This window comes from Gordionus sp. m RMFG-2023, chromosome 1, assembly GCF_954871325.1.
Source record: "Gordionus sp. m RMFG-2023 chromosome 1, tfGorSpeb1-WG-v2, whole genome shotgun sequence".
NCBI classification, from domain to species: domain Eukaryota; kingdom Metazoa; phylum Nematomorpha; class Gordioida; order Chordodea; family Parachordodidae; genus Gordionus; species Gordionus sp. m RMFG-2023.
The window spans coordinates 74,293,282-74,314,775 of NC_088775.1; the positions used below are offsets into that span (position 1 = coordinate 74,293,282).

The 21,494-nt window shown below is 27.0% G+C and overlaps 1 protein-coding gene across 3 annotated transcripts in view; it reads left to right on the top strand.

Annotated features, from left to right (window-relative positions):
* The window catches only part of LOC135928203 (nostrin-like), a 58,123-nt gene extending 37,877 nt beyond the window's left edge, over positions 1 to 20,246 (top strand). For 2 of the 3 annotated variants that reach the window (XM_065464690.1, XM_065464761.1), the window contains 9 exons: positions 2,587 to 2,811; positions 3,534 to 3,614; positions 6,630 to 6,755; positions 16,866 to 16,974; positions 17,645 to 17,781; positions 17,962 to 18,066; positions 18,222 to 18,576; positions 18,644 to 19,060; positions 19,398 to 20,244. In XM_065464690.1, coding sequence (XP_065320762.1) covers positions 2,587 to 2,811; positions 3,534 to 3,614; positions 6,630 to 6,755; positions 16,866 to 16,974; positions 17,645 to 17,781; positions 17,962 to 18,066; positions 18,222 to 18,576; positions 18,644 to 19,060; positions 19,398 to 19,660 — 1,818 coding nt within the window. In that variant the 3' untranslated portion in view covers positions 19,661 to 20,244. Of the gene's footprint in view, positions 1 to 2,586; positions 2,812 to 3,533; positions 3,615 to 6,629; positions 6,756 to 16,865; positions 16,975 to 17,644; positions 17,782 to 17,961; positions 18,067 to 18,221; positions 18,577 to 18,643; positions 19,061 to 19,397 lie in introns of all 3 variants that reach the window. The other variant, XM_065464622.1, reaches the window with a different exon arrangement.
* The last annotated feature ends 1,248 nt before the right edge of the window (positions 20,247 to 21,494 follow it).

The window sequence follows — 21,494 nt, forward strand, 5'->3', positions numbered from 1 at the left end:
TTAGAAAAATATTCTCGGGGAACACCAATTTTTAAAAATTTTTTTAATAATTCTTTAAGAATATTTTCTCCCATCTTTTTTTCATCTTGAAATTTTGAAATAAATTTTCTAATTTCCAATTTTATATATAATGGATTGATAGAGATATGTAATCGGTTTTGGTAAATTCTTCACACCACATATCAGTAGTGCATGAGCAAATGGAATTTTTTATCATTTTTACAATTTTAGGAAATAATATTTCCTTAAGATCCTCAGTAACTTTGGATACGTTGCGGCTAACTGTTGTAGCACAAGGGATGATCTTATTAACATCCAATTTACCATATGTTGCCCCTAAGTCGGAAAATCTTTGTAAAATATTTATAAATCCTGGTCCTTGAACTGCTTGAAATGGCCTAAAAAAGATAAAAGAATAATTTATTAAATTAAAATACCTAATGTCTCTAGCGCAATATTCTACAAAATTCGCTATTAGACCAGATTTTATCGTTTTGTTTAATTGAGAATTGTCTTTTTCTAAATATCCAGTTATTTTTTATAATCTATCAAATCTTCATAATTTGCAGATGAACATTGATGCCGAAGGAAGAAGGAGGTGCCACCAGCGAATCCAATCTAGCTTTTTCTCATTTTCATCAAAAATAATTTTAAATTGTTTACACATTGACGATTTAAGTTTATTATTATTATCTTCATTGTTATTTATCTTATAAAAATTATTTTTTATTTTCTTAGCTATATATTCTTTATTCATAATATAATTTTAAAATTAAATTAAAAAATATTATTTTGTTAAAAGTATGTTATAAAAAATAAAATTTATATATTATATAAGAAAATATAGAGGGCAATATAAAGATAAACAATCATTACTAAAATAAAATAATACAATGGAGTAATTTCATTATTCCAAAAAAAGGAAATTTTAATTTTCTAATCTAAAAAATTATTTATTTTAAGAAAAAAGTTTTATTTTATTACCATAAAAGGAGATTTTAATTTGTTTATAGAAAAAAGTTTGTTTTATTTTGTAGAAAAAGTTTTATTAATTGAAGAAAAAAGTTGATTTATTTTATAAAAAGTTATACCAGAAAAAGGCTTTTTATTTTTTAAGTTCGTAAGAACAATTTTTTATTAATTAAAATAAACATTTTAAATTTTTTTAACCCGACCGTCCGCCCATTGTTTAAATTTCTTAACCCACCCGCCCATTGTTAAAATTTTTTTTTAACCCGCCCGCCCGACTGACCGTTCTTAAAAAAATTTAAACCCGTCCAATGCAGACCTCTAGTCCACATTATATAAGTTTACTGCTAAAAATCTAGAGGCTCTTAAAAAAAATCTAAAGTATTATAATATTTATGTTAAATTTAACTAGTGCAGTAAACTAGAGATCTGCAAATATTTTCGGTCCCGGCTGGGTCTGATTTTATTTTTTTTTGAATTCTGATTGGGTCATTTTAAATATATAATTCAATTTTGTAAACTAAATTGATATATTTTAAAATTTTTGTAGAAACAAGACCCCAATATTTTTTTTTATATTTAAATAAAATTATTTTTATTTCGGGCTGATCAGATAAACAAGAGAAAAGTTTAATAAACAAATTAAAAATGAAGAATTTTAGGGCTTATTTTTTTAGTTTGGATCGCCACTACCACTTATGGTTATAAATATTAAAAAATAGATTTCTACCTAATCGGCGAATGCTTATATGATTTACCGCACAGAACTGGGTTAACGATTTGGGTTTGTTTCTGAAACTAACTATGTAGTAGTGTTCTATGAAATATAATGTATTTGCTCGGAAACGACCACATAATTCCATCTTTATTAAAATTGGGTCGTACTTATACTCCTAATGGTCGTTGTTTAACAAATTGCTATATTTTTACTTGACATTGTTTAACATTACCGAATTTTGAATGGTTGATCTGAATTGATTAAAATAAAGTATAATATTTTTTCCCCCATATTTAAAAAAGAAATTAAGTAACGTATTGCGTTACTGTTACTCAAAAAAAACGCGTTACTAGTTACTTTTGAAAAACTAATGAATAGCGTTTCTTTTCTTTAAAACATTACTTTACATCACTAAATAGAGCTATTTTAACCTTCATAGTCATACCAACATATTTTTTAAAATAAAATGCATACATTATTGCAAATATTTTTTTGATACCTATCAAAATAATATTTTTTTAATTTTTGTCTTAATTGTAGAAATAAAAATATTAAAATAGAATGTATAATTAAATTTTTTGCATTTGAAAATTGATTTTTTAAAAAAAATTACATTTGGTTCATAGGTAAATATCCAAAAATATCGGTCTCTAATCGGGTTTAAACGTATACCGAATCATTGAAAAATATGCAGATCGGCACAGCCCTATAAATAATGGATTGTACTTATTTAGCTCAAATAATGTAATCAAAAAATATCTTAAAACAATTGACAGAAATTCATGCTTACTTAAATAGGGATAAAAATAATTGAGGATAAATTGACAATATTACTTTATAACATTTTTTTAAAAAAAACTTTTTGATATTTCTAAGAAATATAACTTTTTTCTTTTAAGCTGGAAGAAAAAATGACTAGAATCTTAGATAATTGCAAAAAATTTGACCACTCATACCACGATTCCTGCATAAGTTCCGAAAATTTTCGCCAGGACAAAGAGTTCGCCTTATCAACCTCGAAGCACAAACTCAAACACATGGAAAGCGATAGGCTTACTTTCTCCGTTGATATATTATCTAAATATTTAGCGCTTATGACCAGTTTACCCGACAAAATGCATAAGGTGTAATTAGTATATTTAGTTTTTAATTTTCATTTTTTACCCTAAATACTGGGAATAACCATTTTTGAAAATTATAATGTGATAACGTCGAACTATGGATATTGATGTTCTTACCATCATCATTAAACTAATTATAATTTCTTGTTTAAGCCGCTGAAAAAAACCTCAAAGAAGACTATAATTGTTATTACCACTTTTTAGTAGTGACGGTTGGATCTGAGTGAAACATGAAGACCGGAAATGATTTTTGTGAATGCTTTTAATTTCAGTTACTACCTTTATTTGTTTTAAAATAATAAAAAAGGAAACCATATTTATTTTATTTGATTCCGATTCCAAAATAAGAAATTTTAGTTATCAACAGCAGCTAATTTATAATTTCCATAGTGTATATATATATTAAAAACTATTAAGGTTTGAGAAAATAAAACATGATAATTGCCCATTTAATAATATAGTATATTCGACTCATAGAAGTTTCGACATTAATATTAGTTAGCCATTTTCAAGATGATTAAAAAAATAATAATTCAATAAATTTCTCCCAAATTACATATTTTTTTTATTTGGTAATCAATAGCTCTTTTTTGATATAGTAATAGTAGTAGCATATTAATTTTTTGAGTTGTCTAAAAGATATTTAAAATTTCTGAAACAGAAGATACTCTTAAAGGGGTTGCTTTAAAATATCTATTTTATTCTATCATTAATTAAAAAAAAAGATTTTAGATAACATATCCCAAAGCATAATACAAGTCAACAAACAAGCAGCTATTACGAATAATGGACAATCTTATCTTAACGTAAATAATTTCTTTTAAACTATCATTTATAATTAGACTTATCACATTATCATAGCTGAAACTATGGGCGGAGGGGGGGGGGGTATTTTGGGATTAATTCCTAGTCCCAAACATAATTTTTAAAATATGTTTTATACAATTAGAAGTAATTTGTAATGGGGAAAAATATAAATGATTAAATATATTAGTATTTTATAACAATTTATTTATTATTTATGATATATATAGTCTATGGGTCATTCCATTACAAATCAACCAATGTTTCGGATGACCATCTCAAAAATGAATGAAACTTAGCATGTTAGTTATGTTAAGTGTTACAAATTATAATCATTTTATAGCCCTTAAAATTCTACTTTGAAAAAGATCAAAAAAATTAAAAACTTCCAAGTGTTTTCTTATTCCGGTAAAATGAAAAATTAAGTACGCTGAGAAGGGATTTTTGGATGTTGATATTAGCTGGAAATGTTTATTACCTTTATATTAAACTGTTTAATCAGAGTTTTTTAATTTTATTTATATAAATAAAAATATCCATTGAGTATAACCAATATGTTGTCCTGGGGCGATGTGTAATCAAGCAGCCCATCCGGGTATGTTTATTAGGGCACTATATTTTAAGATAAATATTCTAAAATATATACAAACTATTATAAAAAAATATCTATCTTTTATTCTATTTTGGGTTTATTAATAGAATTCTTGAGACAATAATTTGTAGGTACATCCTGTTGCTGTTATGGGATCTACTATCGTTATTATTTGATTAATCAACTATAAATTTTTCTCAATTGTGGGATAAGAGAAGGGTGGAGATCTAAAAATATATATATCTCCTCAGTAATTTCATTCTTTTTAGTACTGTGGTGGCTAACTACCAAAAATCACCATAAACACATGCTACGAATCCTTTAATATAGATAAAAAGCACATTATTGGCATTTGAGATAAAGTTAATTTTAAAATCTTTTGCATATGAATATATCTTCCTAGTTCCTGGAATGGTTGAGCCAAATTGAATCTTTTTTATAATTTAACCTAGCTTCTAAATTGTATTGTTTGTTAGTTATATATGTAAAAATTACTGCGATGTTTTGTTGCAACATGATTTAAATCAACTAGTGTTAAAATGTGTCCAGAACTGGTGCGATGAAGACTTGAACATGCTGCTAATCTTTTAAACGTCCCTCCAAGGCCGCCTCATGGACCTTTTCCATAGGGTGTAGCTGAAAAATGCATTCAGCTGCTACATAAAAATCTGATTAATGATAACACAGATTTATAAAAAAAAATTCTGTTTTTTTATTGCACAGCTAAGTTGTCAGAGCAAATATTGGTAAAAATCCAGAACCTTAAATTAAAAAGGTTCCAATTAAAATCTAAATAAGCTTACCTTTTATATATTTTTTGAAGTAGACTTATGGCCCTTTTTAAAGAATGGATCACTGCATAGAGATTTCACTGGGAAAAATAGATTAGATTTTTACATAAAATTTGCAGTACTATATTATAAAAAAAAATTTAATAGTTAATGAAGACATATTTTTTTAAACTTTTTGTCAATTGGTTGGACAAATATATTTTTTTAAGAATCTCGGATCGTGATAAAAATAGGCGTAATGTAGGGCTCAGGTAAAACAGCTGTGAAATTTGGCTAAATTAAACATGAATAAATCCCCATACACATATACTAAATTTTTTTACTAAGCTTATTTCAAGATAAAAATTTAAATAAAATAAAATAAAAAACTATCGATTTTTATGATTATACCGAAAATATCATCACTTGAAAAAATTCATTCCCAACAATGCTTACCCGGGAAATTTATAAAATTTATGACTATCATAAGTATTTTTATTTTAAACGATATTTAATGAAATGACTACGCGATTTGACTTTGAAGTTTATATTTGGATCTAAGCTAGCGCTCTAAAATTTTGATTCTACAAATATATACAACAAACTTACATGCTAAGTTTCGTTCATTTTTTCCGAAAATCTCATCTTTTTGATATATTTCACATGCGATGACCCCTATATTAGAGCCATGCTAGCTCATAACCCTGCTCTAAGCGGGCTATAACATGACATAATTTAATCCAGGTCGTGCAGAAGGTTTTTATTTTTTTAAATCAATTAATCAGTTGTAAAATCATATTGGATCACTTAATCATTTACTTCGTTTACTGCTCAAATTTTCAATTTCCCTTTGAAACAATTTGTAAAGTGCAGCGATTTTTTATACTCGGATTCGATCTTTAAAATTGGTTAAATGGTCGGCCTAAAATTTTGAGATGCTCTCTGATATAAATCTAAATATTTCTTATTTTACCATTTTCTGAAGGAAAAAATTGGCCCTTCCTTTTAAATGTTTAAATTATTGGTTACGGCCACCCTGATAATTGTGTTAAATAAAAATTATAAATAAATTACAATTTTTTTTATACATGAAGAAAAATTAAAATATATGAAAATAATATCATTTTTAAAAATTGCACAATTTTAAAGACTTTTTGTTATCAAGTAAATAGTTAATCATTGATCTGCTTATCTCTAATTCTATTGTATTTCGTTTTCATGGCTCTTTTTTATTTGTATATCATGTGATTGTGGATAAGCAAGGATGCTTTAAAAATAAACTACCTGTCTGATCTTACTAAGCAGCCTAACATTTGTCTAAAACTTACTGGACCATTAATGACCGACACCGGCTCATTAAAGTTAGTTATCATACCATAACTCATCAATGATATTTATATCAGTGCATGTAGCATTATATTTCAAGGGCTTGCACTTTGCGAAATTATTACAGAACTGGCTGATGTCCTTAAACTAAAGCGTACACGGTTTTATTGTATTTATTTACTTATAATTTTTTTAAAAAAATCCAAAATAATTTCTATTTTGTGACAATAAATAAAACGGACACTTGTAAACTTTGACTAAAAAAAATTTTCTTACAAATCGTCAAATTAGACAAGTTATAACTTTAAAATATAATATATTTTCTTAAGGTCGATTCGCCCAATGACGGCTGTTCCCTTAGCTCTTCATCCTCTATGAGCTCGTCGATAAATTCATTGCGATCAGATTGCAGCAATGCTACCTCGTTCGTTCAACAGAACTTGTTCGATTTTTACGTAAATTTTATTTTTTTTAAATTCACTTATAGTGCGCATAATATGAGCGTTTCAAATCCTGTGTTGCAAACGATAATTCATTTCAAATAGCATCGTGCAAATTGTTAAAATTACCGATTAGCCTTAGCAACTATATTAAAAAACCGCAAAAAGGTTTGCTTTTTTCATTCTTTATTTTGTTATATTATATAAAATAAATAACTTAAAATGGAATATTTAGAAATTGAAGAAATACGATAATATAATTTTCAAAGACATTAAACGCTCAATTTGTACGCACTATTACATAAAACAAATTTTTTTAGATTTTACTAATCTAATATATATAATCTCCATGATCAAAACATGATCGTTTTCGTATCATCATAAGGCAGGGATGTACATTTGACCTGTTAAATACGATTCGGTCAATATACCGGTCTAAAAGGGTATGTTTTTTACGCCTGTATTAATTTTATTTTGTGTATATATAATATTACTAGTTGATAACCCATTAAGATGACGGGAATAAAAAAATCATGAACTATTACAGGAAAATTTTTTTTGAGAACATTCAGTGAATTTTCAAAAATTTGGAGATAAATTCCATTAAATAAGGAGATTGAAAGTATTTCTTTTTTGCATTATCTATATAAAAATAGCTGGTAGTAATTGAGGTATAGTTAATAGCCTGGATATCCTGATCAAACGCATGTCGCTGTAAAACATTTAGATTGGCTAACATTATCATTGCGACATCTGCTTCTATTATTGGGTCATATAAATTAGATTGAGTGATAGGGTCAGGAGATGGAAGATTAAAATCGTTGCAATTGAACCCAGGACAAATCTACACAGGTTAGAAGTATGGAGGATATTCCTCTTGTAGCAAAGGGTAAGACATTTTTTTGTTGTCCTCTAAGATAGTGAGTAGAGTATTATAAATATATGTCGTCTTACCTGATCCACCAGGAGGATCTATATAGAAAAATCTAGTAGTAATTGAGGTATCGGCAATAGCCTGGATAACCTGATCAAAAGCATGTCGCTGTAAAGCATTAACTCCCTACATAAAGATTTTATGAAAAATATACGTTCACCATCGCAAAATATGGTAGTAAAAATTTTTTTTTTCTCAACCACAATATGGGAACTTTGCAAATAGTTTAAAATCTATTTAACAATATCTTCCCATGCCAGAAAATTAACCTTCCTCACTAATCCTAAGTACTTATTATAAATTAGATTTAACAAATAAATTTAAATTATATTTAGCCAATTGAAAAATAAACATTAATCTCATATTACCACCCCAAAATATGCCAGTATAAAATTTTTATCTCAAACAATATTTGAACTCTGGAAATGTCATACAATACCAATTTATCAATATCTACCTACATTTTTAAATATTCTATATCTTAGAATCTCAAATAAATAAATAAAGTTTGCTTGGTTAATAAAGAAAATAATTACATCTGTTTAATTACTGTCTCTTATATGCTGGGGGGGGGAGGCTTTGGCAGATATACTATTATGTCCTGTTGTAGTCATTTCGTTATTAATATCAACATGTGAAATGCAGATTGAGTATGGGTTAGTTGAGACTTTAAAATTCTTTTCTGATAACCATAGGTAAGATCAAACATGATTTAAATCTTGTGCCAACCTGGTGGTGATTTATTCTGTAATAATATATATATAAATTAAACATCTTTTTAATTACTGTATCCTATATTTTGGGGCCTTTGGCAGATGTACTAATAGTCCTGTTGTCTCAAATAATTAAATAGTTTGCTTAGTTAATAAAGAAAATAATTAAACATCTGTTTAATTACTGTCTCTTATATGCTGGGGCCTTTGGCAGATATACTATTATGTCCTGTTGTAATCATTTCGTTATTAATATCAACATGTGAAATGCAGATTGAGTATAGGTCAGTTGAGACTTTAAAATTATTTTCTGGTAACCAGAGGTAAGCTCAAACATGATTATAAGAGACAGTAATTAAACAGATGTTTAATTATTTTCTTTATTAACCAAGCAAACTTTATTTATTTATTTGAGATTCTAAGATATAGAATATTTAAAAATATAGGTAGATATTGATAAATTGGTATTGTATGACATTTCCAGAGTTAAAATATTGTTTGAGATAAAAATTTTATACTGGCATATTTTGGGGTGGTAATATGAGATTAATGTTTATTTTTTAATTGGCTAAATATAATTTAAATTTATTTGTTAAATCTAATTTATAATAAGTACTTAGGATTAGTGAGGAAGGTTAATTTTCTGGCATGGAAAGATATTGATAAATAGGTATTTTAAACTATTTGCAAAGTTCCCATATTGTGGTTGAGAAAAAAAAAATTTTTACTACCATATTTTGCGATGGTGAACGTATATTTTTCATAAAATCTTTATGTAGGGAGTTAATGCTTTACAGCGACATGCTTTTGATCAGGTTATCCAGGCTATTGCCGATACCTCATTTACTACCAGATTTTTCTATATAGATCCTCCTGGTGGATCAGGTAAGACGACATATATTTATAATACTCTACTACACTATCTTAGAGGACAACAAAAAAATGTCTTACCCTTTGCTACAAGAGGAATATCCTCCATACTTCTAACCTGTGTAGATTGTCCTGGGTTCAATTGCAACGATTTTAATCTTCCATCTCCTGACCCTATCACTCAATCTAATTTATATGACCCAATAATAGAAGCAGATGTCGCAATGATAATGTTAGCCAATCTAAATGTTTTACAGCGACATGCGTTTGATCAGGATATCCAGGCTATTAACGATACCTCAATTACTACCAGCTATTTTTATATAGATAATGCAAAAAAGAAATACTTTCAATCTCCTTATTTAATGGAATTTATCTCCAAATTTTTGAAAATTCACTGAATGTTCTCAAAAAAAATTTTCCTGTAATAGTTCATGATTTTTTTATTCCCGTCATTCTTAATGGGTTATCAACTATATTATATATACACAAAATAAAATTAATACAGGCGTAAAAAACATACCCTTTTAGACCGGTATATTGGCAAATGACAAAATTCTCAGGCACGGCTCAGTGAGAATTTAGTTAAGGCCCAGCCAGATTGAATTTAGTTAATGCCCAGCCCAGCTATTTTTATTGGGCCCGGGCCAGTTTCAATTTTTTTTACTAGAGTAGTTTGGTCTAGCCCAATTTTTTTAAACAAAAATTTATGTTCTTGAACCAAAATAAAAAAAAGACTATTTATAATCTTGGGGAGTGAATAAATTAAAAACACTATATTTTAATTATCAAATATATATACAAGAAAAAATTAACAAGGCCTGGCCGCTTCATTTTTTATCCAGCCTGCCCCAAATAAAATTCTTAAATATAAGTGCTTGGGCCTGATATTGCAGGCCACTGATGTTAATATACATAATATCTAAGAATGTATTTATTATCACATATATATAATAATTTAATCTTACTAGATGAGGGTTTTGTAGGGCAATATCTGTTTAATAGATTTCAGAGACCTGCAGGCCCAGCACTTAATCGTAGCCAGGACACGGGCCTGATTTTAATTTTGTTAAATGTAGCCGGACCGGGCCTGAAAATATAAAATCGGGGTCGAGTCATGCAAATGATACCTGTGTAGGTCTCTGATATATTTAGTCATTTTGGAAGACATGTATCATTTCGCATCGTCACTCTTTAATTTTATTTTATATAAATTAATATTTTCATTTCATTTTCCCGATATAAAATATATTATATCGCTCTTTACTTTTTTATTTTTTCCGATCGACTAAGTATGCGTTCGATAATAACGTATGCAAAGCTCTCATCTAAAAATAATAAACTTTCTAGATAATAAATTACAAATAAAAAAGTAAAGAATGTAGGCGAAAAGATTTTTTATTCAGCGAATAAAGGCAATGTTTCTTAGATATTATGAAATTGCTACATCACCATGAGCTATGTCTAATTGCTTCATTCCCCTTAACATTGCTAGAAGAAGGAATAAATAAAATACTATAAAAATATTCCCGGCATAATAAAGGTAAAATTTTTATAAATACTGATGTTGACATTAGGAGACCGATGTGGTTAAATAAAAGCTTATTATATTTTTTTAGAATTCTTCTTTCATATCTTTTTATTTTTTTTTATTTCTTCCTTCTTTTTCTCTCTTTTTGCTCAAAATCTATCTCCCACTTTCACACATTGGGGAGTGAACATCAATGTCGACTAACGGGAGCTCTTATGTTCAAATGCGAGTAGTTAATTCGTAATGAGTCACAGAGTTTCAGTGTAAATATAATCGGAATGGACGAAATTTTTTGCCTCATACCTCGGTCATAGTACATTTTTGCTGTCCTGTATGGAGATCTATTGTCTCAAGTCGGATATCCAGACTAAACCGAAACTTTTGCAACCCTAATTTTTCATTTTTTTTTAGTGTTCTTATATTATAGTCGTTAGATATAAAAAGTAATTTGTATTCTATTTTAATAACGTTAAAACCCGTCAAATATAGGGGAATAATACATTTCTCCTTTATTTGATTATGGATGTCAGGATATCTTATATGAGGTGTGAATAAAAAATTTATTTTTATTTTGATGAAAATTTTGAGATGTTCTATTATTATATATGTTAGTGAAGTATATATTTGCAAAGAATAAGGTTGGTGACGATATGGTGCGAGGTTCGAGTCAGTAAAAATATATTTTATTAACTCATTTCTTTTTCTTTTGTTAAGGTATTTATACATTTTCTGACATATAAATTAGAATATAAAACGAAATACAAAAAAGTAAAATAATATATAAAAAAGTAAGGTTACGCCGTTTATAAAATAAAATTAGATTATAACAAAATAATAAAAGTTCAAATGCAAAAAACAAAAAATAAGATAAAGGAATAACGCAACATTCTCCCTCTTCTGATAATTTCATCGGAGAAGTCATAGAGAGTTTGTTGTTCAAGTGGTTTATAATTTTGGTAATCAAGTTGTATCACAAATCATCATAACGTTGGCTTGTCCAATCGTTGGTTTGTATAAATCGATTTTGCACGTTGTTTTTTAATCACAAGCTTGATATCCATATAATTGTCTCCATTAATCATAGCTTGTTTGATCGTACTCAATTGTTAATTATCATTTTTCCAGTTGAATATTGGAATTTGGAATAAATCAGAATATGTAATTTGGAATAGTTGATCAAATCAAATATATGAATAATATGCACGAATAAAATTTTGAATTTCGGAACAATAAAATATGTAATAAGGAATGATAATTTATGTAATAAGGAATGATATTTATGTAATAAGGAATAAAATTTTAATCCAGAATAAGGAATGATAAATTATAATGATTATTATATTTTTTAGGTGTTAAGTTAATCATAGCGTTTTATACTTTTAGCGTTTTACATTTTTTACGTTTTACATTTTTTAGCGTTTCAATATTTAATTACTAGCGTTTTAATATTTTATTTATTTTTATTTATTTTCAAACTCCGAGGTTAAAATATGCAAATATTATGCACATTTCCCTCTCTTAAAAAAAAAATTTAAATTTCACACCCTAATTTTAATTCAAAAAAAAAAAAAATTCTTCATAAGATAGTTTTGAAAATTCACCACATATATTTAAAATATATTTTTCTAAAATGAATGTTTTTTTACATAACTTTTTGTCTTCAAAGCTTTTAATTTCAAAAACTTTTTATCATATTAAGTATTACTTATAAGGGTTATTTGAATCAATCATGTGATTTAAAAATTACATTTTAACATATTTAAAATTAAGTTTTATCTTCTTGTTTAGGATTTTTAATATTTTTAATTATATTTAAGAATTCACCTTTAGGTTTATGTTAATTTACAACAATTGGTCATCATTCAAGAAATCAAAAAATATCAATATTATCCATTATGATTTTACATTTTGTAATTTTAAAAATTTATAAATGCCTTTATCCTGGCATAAAATTTTAATTTATAATACTTCTTACGTGGATTAGAATAATAAGTAACCATCATTGGTCTCACAAAATAGAATTCATAACCTATCGTTCAACTTCCATATCAGTTCTTCCTAGGTTGTCACATTAGGTTAGGTGCTGGCTATTATATTCCAGTCCAACATCCAGAGCCGGGACACCATAAAGAAAGAAGCTTTTTGCATGAAAGAACGTACTAAGGTTTGATTCTTGGTCATCTCAGTAGTTTAGGTAGTCACAATAGATAAGGTAGTCATAATAGGTAGTCATAATAGGTAGTCATCTCCATAGGTTAAGCACAAGGTAGAGTCATAATAGGTAGTCATCTCCATAGGTTAAGCACAAGGTAGAGTCATAATAGGTAGTCATCTCCATAGGTTAAGCAATCAACACAATAGGTAGTCATATAAATAGAGTCATCTCAATGGATTAAACAATCGTCACAATAGGTAGTCTAAATAGAGTCATCTCAATGGATTAAACAATCGTCACAATAGGTAGTCTAAATAGAGTCATCTCAATGGATTAAACAATCGTCACAATAGGTAGTCATATAAATAGAGTCATCTCAATGGATTAAGCAATCGTCATAGATTAGATGGTCATCTCAGCAGATTAGGTAGTCATCTTTTTCTAGTCCACCACCCAAAGGGCACCATGCAAAGAATATGGGTGGTGACTATATGGTGCGAGGTTCGAGTCAGTAAAAATATATTTTATTAACTCATTTCTTTTTCTTTTGTTAAGGTATTTATACATTTTCTGACATATAAATTAGAATATAAAACGAAATACAAAAAAGTAAAATAATATATAAAAAAGTAAGGTTACGCCGTTTATAAAATAAAATTAGATTAACAAAATAATAAAAGTTCAAATGCAAAAAACAAAAAATAAGATAAAGGAATAACGCAACAATATTAATACACCTTCATTATACAAATAAATGGATCATATTTGTAAATTTTCAATATAACTATATTTTATAATTTCTAATAAAATTGTCTTTAAGAGTGCCCTCTGCATTTGAATTCTGCTAGCTGAGGGGTTTGTATACTTTCTTAAAAAATTTATTTATGTGCACAATAAAAAATATTTTAGTCTTTATTTTTATACATTTGTATTTGTAATTTAATACCTAAAACATAAATATAATTCTCTGAGAAAGTATACAAACCCCTCATCTAGCAGGATTAATTATTTTAGACCTTAAATTCCAAATACAAATGTAGAAATTATTTTTAATTGGGCAACTTAAAGACAATTTTATTAGAAATTATGTAATATAGACATATTTTTAAAATGTACAAGTATAATCTAATTATTTGTATAATGATACTAAATATATACTTCACTAATATATAAAAATAAAGGTAATTTTCATATTCACACTTAATATAAGAAAATTTGATTTCTGACATCCATAATCAAATAAAGAGTAAAATTCTGATTTATTCATCCTCAAATAAAGGAGAAATATTTTATTCCCCGTCATTTTTGACGGGTTATCAGTATATACATAAAATAATAACTTTTTGTTTGTTATACATTATTTATTCTTATATGAATTTTTGTGAAAAAATATGAATTGTATTTAATAAAATTATTAAAATATTTAGAAGCAGAATCTGAAACCAGAAAAAAATTAAGAGTTTTTACCAGGGTTGCCAAATTCATTTAAACAAAAAGCAGGAGAATTTAGCCATATTTCATAAAAAAATAATTTTTATTTTTATCAAGGTGATTATTTCTTTATTTAAATAAATATATCTAATATGCAACAATAAAATAAAGGAAGATAGATCATATTATCATATATTATTTTTAATATAAAATTAATAGATATCATTTAAAAAATCAGTACATATTTTTATTTTCAAAAGATTTTATGTTATAATTAAATTTTTATTTTTTTATATATTTCTTATAATCTTTAAAAGTATAATTTAAATTATGTTTGATCATTAATTCCGCTTTTAAAGCTGATATAAATAACCGATTACGATCTTTCCTGCAGAAATATTTTATTAAACTAAATATGCGCTCTGAATCAGTTTGAACGTGGTAACGAGAATATAATTACATATTTTTTTCAAAATTTGGCGCAAATGTTCTTTGGAAAAAAAAGTACCATTTCTTTTAAATCGATATATTATTATTTTGCTTTATAAATGTATTTAAAGCAACGAATTCCTGAAATAATTTATCTCATTCGATATCTTTTGTATTAAATTCAAACTTCATAAAACTTAGATTTTCCTATTTATTATTTGTAAATTCATATTTTTTTCTAAATATGAAAAAGATTGTTTTAAAGAATTTATTAGCTTCATTTTGAAATGATGCTATCTTATCATGATCATCACATTTTATAAGATTTTGTCTTGCAGACGAGCCATAAAAGTTGGGCTTTTAAAGTTGAAACTTTTTATTAATAAAAACATCTCCGCTCAATTGAATTTTTAGATTTCAATCACGTTGTTTAAGGTCGTTTCTATATTAATAACTAGGTCCAAATTAGCCTCGGCCAATAAATTTATTATCAAAAAATAATTTTAATATTGAATTGAAATTTTTTTGGGATAAAAAAATACGATTTAGCAATAAAAATTTTTTATTAAGTCATTCATGAGCCGATTAATGATAGCCAACTTGTTGGAACAATTCCTAGAAGTTTGGACTCATTATCTTGAAAATCCATAATTTTAAAAAAAAAACATTTGTGGATCTGCATAATTCGGCATAACATTTCATAATAATTATTTCTATCTATTGATAATGAAGCATACCCCTTTCTTCCCGCATTGTGAATTGTATAGCACAGGCAACCAGTGTGGATAATATTTTCATTTAAAACTATAATTCTGTCATTACACTTTGCCTTTTTTCGAAATTCTCACTTGCGTTATCAGCATGAAATTACAATTTTCAAGGCTCTGTACAAGCCTAGAGACAATATCCTTCGAATTCTCCTAGTCCGATGAAAATATTTATAGAAGTTCTTGAAACACCTCTTTCTTTACCAAAATAGCTCAACATAATTGGGAGTTTTTTAGTATTTTCATTATTTGATGCATCAGTTAATAAGTTAGATAAAATAAAAAAATTTCCTTCAAATCCTCTAAGATGTGTTCTTTAGTTTCAGGATCCAGGATATTTAACACTATTTTTGAGGTTTTGTTCTTTTATATTTTATGCTTTTGCCATTTTTGAATCAGGAAAAAGTATAGGCATAAGTTTCTGGTTAAGTTATATTTTATAAAAAAATTGGGAGAATAGCGTAAATAGACGGCGTGTTTTGGCGTAAACTAGAGTAAAAAATCAGGAAATTACGCCAAAAGTCGGAGATCTAACCTAGTTCTGACTCCTCTCCTGAATATTTTGTAAAAAGGTATAAGTTCTGGGTTTCGGTTTTAAGGTTATCAGGGTTCATTGATTCAGTTTAATCTATTTTATGTTAAAAATTTGATTTGTTATCAAAAAAATGAATTAAACTTATTCATATCTCCCTGGGATTAATCGCCAACCCTACCCCATATTTCTAACCGTTAATCCTACTAATTATCTCCTCAATTATTAATGTTTTTACTTTAAATATACTACTGCTAATTAAAAAAAAATCTTCAGGTGAACATTACTTGAGTCAAGCTATTATATTATCGAGAATGAACGTTTACATTCAAAAGCAAAACACAATTATAATTTATTAACCACGAGGGAAAAATATTTTAGTAAGATATAATAAAAATCGTGATTATTGGATCAAAAAATTGGGGAAACTAGGGGAAATTGGAAATTTCTCTTGTGCCAATATTATTAAATTCAAAGTTTATTACAAAATTTATTAAGAATCTTTAATAACCTGCCAAAAATTAAGTATCTACCAAGGGATTTTTGTACCGCCAAAAGTATTTAATATTATTGTCCACTTATTTAAAAAAATACTTCCCAGAATAATTTGTTGTCCTTTTTTAAAAAAAATTTTTTATTTCATTCTCTTATGTTTATGAAGAATATTAAACTTTTGATTTTAGTATTTAATTTTTTTTTATTACTTATTAAATAATAAAATTCGTAACTATGTCAGACTTGAATATTAATTATTTTTTAATAGGCTGAAGATCTATCGAATCCTATGAACAAAGAAAGGCGCAAACAACTCTTAGATAGACATCTAGTCATACTCAGACATGACCTGGAAAAGCATAAAGCTGCTAAAGAAAGTTTTAAAAAAATTCAATTTTTTTTTGAATTGTATCAATTTCACCATATACTATTATATATTCGATCCATTGAAGATTGGAACAACATTTCTAATAAGAGGACAGATATAAGTGCATAAAACCGATGATATTATTAAAATTTATTGTTTATCCGTATGGTATAAAAACATTTCTTTGGGCCAATAATTCCAAGCAATTGATTTCTGATTTATTCCTAATTTTTTTAAATAGATTATGTAATTTGGAAATCAAAACTAATTTCACGATTTAAATTTAATATCAAAATTATTTTTTAAAAAAAATGATTGCTTTTTGTAAATTTTTATGTTTTTGGTTGATGTTTTGTGGACTCGAATTATTTTTTTTGTAATAAGTTAAGTGTGTATACTAAATTTTCTATTAAAAGATATATTTTTGAGCTAATGTCAATACCTGGAGTTGGGCGCAGGATATAATAATTTAAACCCCACGTGATCAGAATAAATCATCAGTGTTCTCTGATAAAATAAAAATGAAAATATAACTTGCGTTTTATCAAAAAAAATCGGCAACCTTTAGTTTACCGATCGGTCCCAGGGTAAGATAGTTTGGCCGATGAAATCTTTTGTATATAGATTTGATTAAAAATTTATAGTTCCATTTAAATAATAATGCATTTATTATAATTAAGGTGTTGATGCTTTAGTCAAAATGTATTCTCATCAAATCAACGATGCACGTTCACCCGATCCTAATATAGCCCAATCATCAGCTAAGGAAATACGTCGAAAGTTCTTGAGTTGCCATCACACTTACAACCATTTACAAGTTTTTTTTATACTTGTCAATATAATGAAAATATTCTGATAATATGGAAAGAAGAGAAAGTAAATGATCAAAGTAAGATAATTTATAAATAAATGATTATATTTCACTCTATTGTATAAAATCTATCTTAACTAATACGTTTATTATATGTAATTGGTTTCGTTAAAATTTAACATTCAGGCCAGTTATAACAAGGTTAACAAAGTATTGGCTCAATTGAACAATCAAATATGCCTCGAAGATCCTCGCGGAAAATATATCGAAACTTTTAAAGATAGCAAAAACGTTTGTATCATTTAATTTTTTTAAATCACGTTTTTATTAGCAATTGCCCATGAGCTCAGCACTTGGATTTTGTTGTATTTCACAAATATTACTAAGAGTGTAAATTTAAATTATTTTAAAATAATTCGATTTTAGTTTAATCTTTTTCACCATAGGGCATAACTAATTCTACTCTCAAAATACCGTCATGGGATGAAGAAGTTGGGTTAGCCGAATTCGAAAAATGTTTAAAACCTATACTGGAATCGTTGAATAGGAATCAACATAATCCTAGTCACTTGCCCCATAATACTTCCCCCAATTCATTCCAGCCTGAAGAGGAGGACTATCAGTCGAAAACAGATAAAAATGGGTCGCAAGTTATGCAAAATGCTAAAAACGGTCACCAAAATCGCGAAAAAGACGAGAAAACCAATCTTAAAGGCTGTGGCTTGACTTTTTCCGGGATTGGAAAGAATTTGTTCGGTAAAGCCCAAAATAAATCTCCCAAAACCGATGCTGCTACTCACAGTATAAAAATTTGCTTTAAATTATCTTTTTTTATAAATCATTAAAATTTTCTCTATTGATGTTTAAGGTCCCAAATCAAACAAATCCACACCCCCTCCTCCATCTCAGCCAGCTAAATTGACCTACATCTCCTCTTCGCCTGCTCATACTGATCAACAGTCACCTCCTTCGCTCTACCCATCTGTTCATACTGATAATTGTCGGTATAATGACTATGAAAACAAGCGAAATGTACCATCGCCCCCATTGAGGAATCATTATCGCGGAAATATTCTTGGGAATTTTGATCGAGATGTGCCGGTCAGGAACAACAGGCCCTTCAGTTACATAGATCCTCCGCCTTACAATCACGATCATTCCTCGGCCAAGGAAAGAATCAACCACGATGATTTTGTCCGCCCTTTGAATAACGCTGGTAATAAGGTGTGCATTGTCAAATACGAATACACGGCCAATAAGTCGGATGAGTTATCAATTAAACCCGGTAAATTTTTAACGCCTAATTAATCGGATGAATATTTAAGAAGATTCTATCAATTCTTTTAATCCCTCCTCCTTACAATGATACATAGTTAAAACGAACCTAATTTTATATTTTTGTTATAGTTTTAAATTAAATGAACCAATTTATAATAATTTTATTTGCAATTTTTTGTTATAGTTTGAAATTTTAATATTTTTCATAATATCAATCCCTGAACATGATTATGCCATAGATGAAAGTGAACCTTTTTCAAAACTACTGTTATACCACACAATTTTGCACAATATTTCTATTGTTCTTCTTTTTATTTATAATTTAATATTTTAAATTAAACTAGGCGACATACTCGAGATATACAATAAACAACACGATGGCTGGTGGAAGGGTCAGCGGATTGTTCCTTGGGGTAACCATACAGGAATATTCCCGTCCACATACGTCCAAGAACTAATGTCTCATAACGAGAGCAAAGCTTACAAAAATCAGAATTTCAATTCAAATAGTCACGATCACAACTTAGTTGATTATAAATTATCGAATAATAATCGTATGAGTACCAGCTATAAATATGACCTGGTGCCTACGGCTCCTAATCATTAAATCAAGATACGCCGAAGAATTTATGGAATATTATTGAAAAATATTAAAGATTGGTGGATGGTTTAGAAAAATATTGGCCTAATGACACAATCGTTTTACTCACAAATTAATCTCGTTTAAATTACTTATATCAATACATTATAAAATTTTGATCAACATTATATGAGCGCTTTATTAGATAAATCATTTTTTTAAACAAAAAAAATAGTTAATTATTTCAAAGCAATAATAGTCCTTGAATTTTATTTAATCGCTTGTATTTTTTTTTAAATATTAAATAATCATCTTACCATTTTAGAAAATTGATTTATAACAACCCATCTTATTTATTTGTTTTTTCTTTTAATCTCTTAAAATTTATAGTAATTCGTAACTACTATGTTTTTTTAACCTTATGTCCAAAGTTGATTTTTAAAAAATAAGGTATCCAGATACTATTGTCCTTGTTTATTTTTTTACAAAGGAGAATTAAATCGTAATATATTGTCACTTTAAGAACGCCTTTGAACATAGCCTAATTATACTAGTTTCAAGATCAATTTATACATATCTAAAAAAATTTATTAATTATTAGTATTCATTCAGTCATCACGGGTCATATTATAAATTACATAATTTACAATTCTTTTGTAAAATTAATATATTCATTTCCTATTTTTTTAAACTTAGAAAAAAAGGCTTAAAACTTTATAAGCCTAGCTTTTTACATATAAATATTATATTTTATTGAATGTACTTATACTTCATAATACGCCAATATATTATTTGTATAAAAAATGATTTAATTTTGTTTTTAAAAAGAATTGAATAAAGGAAAAAATATTTTTAAATTACCTAAGATATATCGTTATTTTTTAATTTTTTTTTTACAAAACTTATCCAATCTTAAAATATACGTAGGTTAAAATGCTAGCTTTCAAGGACTGTATTAAAATAATGGGCGGAGACCTTTTTAGCAAAAACCACTGATATTGAAATGATTATTTTCAAATAAATAATTTAAAAAGGGAAAGCAATTAAATAAGCTTAAACTTCATGCTTAAATATTACAAAAAAATTATGTTGGAAATTTATTTATTAGAAAAATCACAAATTTTTTAAAAAAGATTTGATCTTGAAAATTTTTTAATTTTGACTTAAAGAGTGAAAGTAATTAATCAAGCTTAAACCATGTTTAAATTTAAAAAGAAATTATATTGAAAAATTAGTATGATGGAAATCACAATTTGGATATTCTTAGATTAAATTTTATCTTAAATTATAACTTTTTTGTAAAAAGTTTTGTTTTTTATACTTAAAAAATTTTTCATGTTGAAATCAAAATTTTTATCCAAATATTCGGTGCTTTAATAATTTTCATTTTCTGGCATGATAAAAGTTATAGTTTTTTTTTCAATATGCATATAACTTTGTAAAAAAAAAATTTTAATTTAAATTTAATCTATTTTGTATCCATTTATTTCCCATAAAAATATGCTACATAATATAATTTTTTATAATAATTTCGATAAAATAATAAATACATCAAATCATTCTATTTGTTTGTCGACTTCGATTATGGTACCTTTTTAGAAATATTTTTTGCACAAGTTGCCTGCTCCGTTAAATATTTCGCGAGGCAATGTCAGGTATATTTTTTTAAATTTGCCCGGCTCGTAGGCTTTTGAGTTCTCAAGTATATTAGGTCATGAAGATTGAGTGCAAAACTCCTGCCAACCCATGATGAGAGATTATTATTTCTTATTTTAGAGGTGACTCGGAAATAAAAAGATTTCGGTTAGGCTGTGATTGGAAATATATTGTTTTTACAAATTTAAATTTAATCGGTATAAAA